At 53.7% G+C, this 3,416-nt stretch overlaps 1 protein-coding gene across 1 annotated transcript in view; it reads right to left on the bottom strand.

Annotated features, from left to right (window-relative positions):
• Nucleotides 1–595: 595 nt before the first annotated feature.
• Nucleotides 596–3,416, bottom strand: part of VOLCADRAFT_97557 (uncharacterized protein) — a gene marked incomplete at both ends in the record, with an annotated part of 22,422 nt that continues 19,601 nt past the window's right edge. Inside the window, 6 exons of the mRNA XM_002956504.1 lie at nt 596–808; nt 1,106–1,183; nt 1,521–1,601; nt 1,799–2,044; nt 2,748–2,922; nt 3,153–3,349. Coding sequence (XP_002956550.1) covers nt 596–808; nt 1,106–1,183; nt 1,521–1,601; nt 1,799–2,044; nt 2,748–2,922; nt 3,153–3,349 — 990 coding nt within the window. The remainder of the gene's footprint in view (nt 809–1,105; nt 1,184–1,520; nt 1,602–1,798; nt 2,045–2,747; nt 2,923–3,152; nt 3,350–3,416) is intronic.

Here is a 3,416-nt window from a genome sequence, read left to right as displayed (position 1 = left end):
AATATGCAAGTAACTGTACATGCCTTGGTAAATATCTGGAGGACAATATAATCCATTTAAAGAAACGTGCACACAACACATCAGCTTTAAGACTCCTATCGCATAAATAGGAGGGTGCCATATCTTCGTCCAACTCCATAGCAAGATCTAATTCCACCAACACAAGCGGAATTAAACATCTTAAACTCTCGCTGTAAGGTTGGAATAACGGATATACTCAAATGCGTGACATATTTTCAGGTGCTTGCATACATACGTTCACGAAAACCTCTACGCCGATATCTCTCATGTCCCCAATCTGCCGTACGTACATGTGGAAAAATCTGCTAGCTGTGCCAACCGTCAACGTTGCCGAAAGAAGCCATAACGGCCACAACCGAGTATCAGGTTAATAATGCGCACAACACCGATATGGTTTAAGAAAATAATCTTGCACGCATACTTCAAGAGCATGTCATGCTTCTGTGAGTAGAGGAAGTGTAAGCTTTACCCCCAGCTTAACTGCCCTTTCACACAGTTCAATTATCAAGCAAGCGCTTTCTGGCCTTGCCTAGCTTTACGACGAACCAAAGATTGCGGCATACCAAACATCGCCTTAGATGGAAACCGAGTACGGCACGCCGCGCATCGTAACACCCGCCTGCGAACCCGGCACAAGTAGCGTGTACGGCAGCGGGCCGGCTGTGTCATCTGTCGCCAGGCCGAATCGGGCCCAGTTAGCCACGTCCGCATTCCTCATTTCAATGGTTTCCTCCAGGCGCTTCATGGCGCCGATGAAAGCCCGGTTCGCCTCGCGGGCGGCGGGATCCTGCAGGGATGGAGCGAGAGTTTTGGGTTTTAGAGCTGCTGTCACGGTTGGTTTTAGCAACAATGCATGTTGGGGGGCGCGGTGGCTTGGCCTACCAGAAGGCGATAACATGCAGCAAGTACGTTCTGCAAGCCACCTCCCATGCATGTGGCTCTTCTATCTTCCACATCTGTTTCCCTAAACCTCTTCCTTCGCACCTCCCCCAGCCCCATATTGCGGCTAGGAGGTGTACAGTCTTCTAGACATTATTCATGACCACCACCCCAGGGCCTCGAAGCCTCCCCCAACCACCCTCACCACAAGCTGTTCGTTGACCTCATCCAGGGTGTGCTCATCCCTGGCGTGACTTGACAACAACTTGACAGTGGCGGCGACCTGTATACGGGGTTGGAGGGGGGAGAAGGAACGGGGTAAAGGCACGATGTCTAGCCATATGCGCAGTTCGAAATGGGAAGGTGGAAACGACACAAAAGCGACTTGAGGTCCTGTGAGATTGGGATTGGGTGGATGCTGCAAGCGTAGCAGGCCGTCAGTGAGCAAATCGCCCCAAGGAGTCCAAACCCAACGCTGTGACTCCAAACTGGGGAAATGTAATGAAGCTCCTGAACATACATTCCCACGCACACACAAGCAAGAAAACTAATCAGCACAATCACCGCGGTTTTGGCATACATCACCCGTTGCCGTACAGTGCACCATCCCATTGCCGTACCGTGACGGCGGTGAGCGGGTCAGCAAGGTACGTCATGAGAATACCCTCCTGGGTGGGACCGACGCGGGCGCGTGTCAGCTCCTGGGGGGCGTGGGAAAAGGGGGGAGAGCTCGTTGGAAGCGGGGTATAATGCTGCGGTCATTAGGTTTCATAAATCTATGGGCCCTCCTCCCCAGCCCTGGTCACCGTAGTTTCATAATGGTCATGCTCGCAGCTCAACGAGCCCCCAATGCCAAAAGTCCTCTGAAACCCAATTCCACTCACTCACTCCCCCTTACCTCCCAGCCCTCATCCCCCGGCGCCGGCATGGGCCGCCGTACCAACGAAGAAGCGTTGAGGACGAAGCTCGTGTAGTCGTACTGCCCAAAGTTGACCGCAGCGTGATGGCCTGACGCCAGCCAGGCAATGGTGACGAGCACCCGTACAAGCTGCTGTACGGAAGGGATAGGACCCTCAAAACCCCAGAGCTGGGTTTCGCCCCCGGGGCGGAGTCCAAAGCGGATGAGATCGGGGTGGCCTTCGGTCTGGCATGTGGGTGTAAAGGAATGGGAGGGCGAGTTGCGTTACAAGAGCAGTCGGGAAGCTAATCTGTCAAAAATCGCGCACGTTAGTCACCGACCCAAATTGGGGATAGAGACTACTCCAGTCGCGTGAAGGGTAAATGGCAGTACCACGCGCGGAGATGAAGTGAGTTTCGTGAATTCCGGGTGCATGCCAGTACGGCGGCCAGATTTGGACATCACCTCCGAGAGGCTGAGAGAAGGCACCAAAACTATCAGCTTACTGAAGGCATTTCGGAGCCGTGGACACATTCGATTACCAAAGCGCCGGCTAGTGAAGAAAGGGGACAAGGTGAACGGGGAAAGCCTGTTTGTCCGACAGAAGGCGAATTTACGCCATAGCAATGTCTGGATTGGTGACACTAAAAGTACTTGGAGGTTCTGGGCTCGATTCCAGATCAGATCCCCGGCATTGTTCGTGAGATGTAGGTTTACCAACGCTGCTGATGTGTGGTGGTGAGGTCTAGTTGATGGACTATGTTCCGCATGCTGATGGTTGATCTGTCTCTACGAATGTCGGGTGACTGGATGAGGAGGGGTCTAGTTGGCAGTACCCAAACCGTCGTCAGCTGTACGGTGTAATCAAGTTATAAAGTATAGTCCATGGCGTCCTGGCTTTGACGGACCCCCCCGCACTCGTGCGGCACTCGTAACTTGTATAACCCACCTTGACCTCATGCCACCAAGCCTGCAGTTCCGCATCCCCCTTCACATCCTCATCACTCTTGTAGTACAGGTTCAGGTACGTGTCGAAGTACGACGTCAGTGCGTTCCACAGATCCAAGCCGTCAGTGGCGTACGGATAATCGAGCCAGGGCTTGCCAGTGGGGTCCACCATACCCCTGTGGGGGACAGCGTGAGGGGGCCAGTGTGGGACGGGGCCCGTGGAAAGATATACTCTGGTATATTGGAGGATACCTACTTACCCATCTTCCATCATGATCCTTATCCCTCTTCCATGGGGTGGCTCTTGAAAGCTGATTACCTCAACCGTGGTCGCGTCCTGTGCATTACCCGATGCTCCCTCTGACCCCCTAATCCTAATCCCTGATCCCCCCCACCAACTACACACCGGGTCTTGAGGTCCTCCGGAAGAGCCTCCGTGGCGAAGTTCCAGTACTTGCCGTACACAACGGATGCTAGGCGCATGGCGTAAGGCCCCGCAGAAAAGGACTTCTCTATGATTCCGCCCGCGTTGATTAGGCCCGAGCGAGCGTCACGATTGATGTTCAGGGTGTAGCGGAAGTGCGGCAGCATCAGCTTGTATACCTGGTTTTATGATGTGGGCGGCATAACCAAGGGGAGGAGCTTGCAATAGGTTGACATCAGTGTATTG

Source organism: Volvox carteri (genome assembly GCF_000143455.1).
Source record: "Volvox carteri f. nagariensis unplaced genomic scaffold VOLCAscaffold_62, whole genome shotgun sequence".
NCBI classification, from domain to species: domain Eukaryota; kingdom Viridiplantae; phylum Chlorophyta; class Chlorophyceae; order Chlamydomonadales; family Volvocaceae; genus Volvox; species Volvox carteri.
Note: the sequence above shows the minus strand (reverse complement) of the source record. Positions and strands in the feature narration are given on the sequence as shown.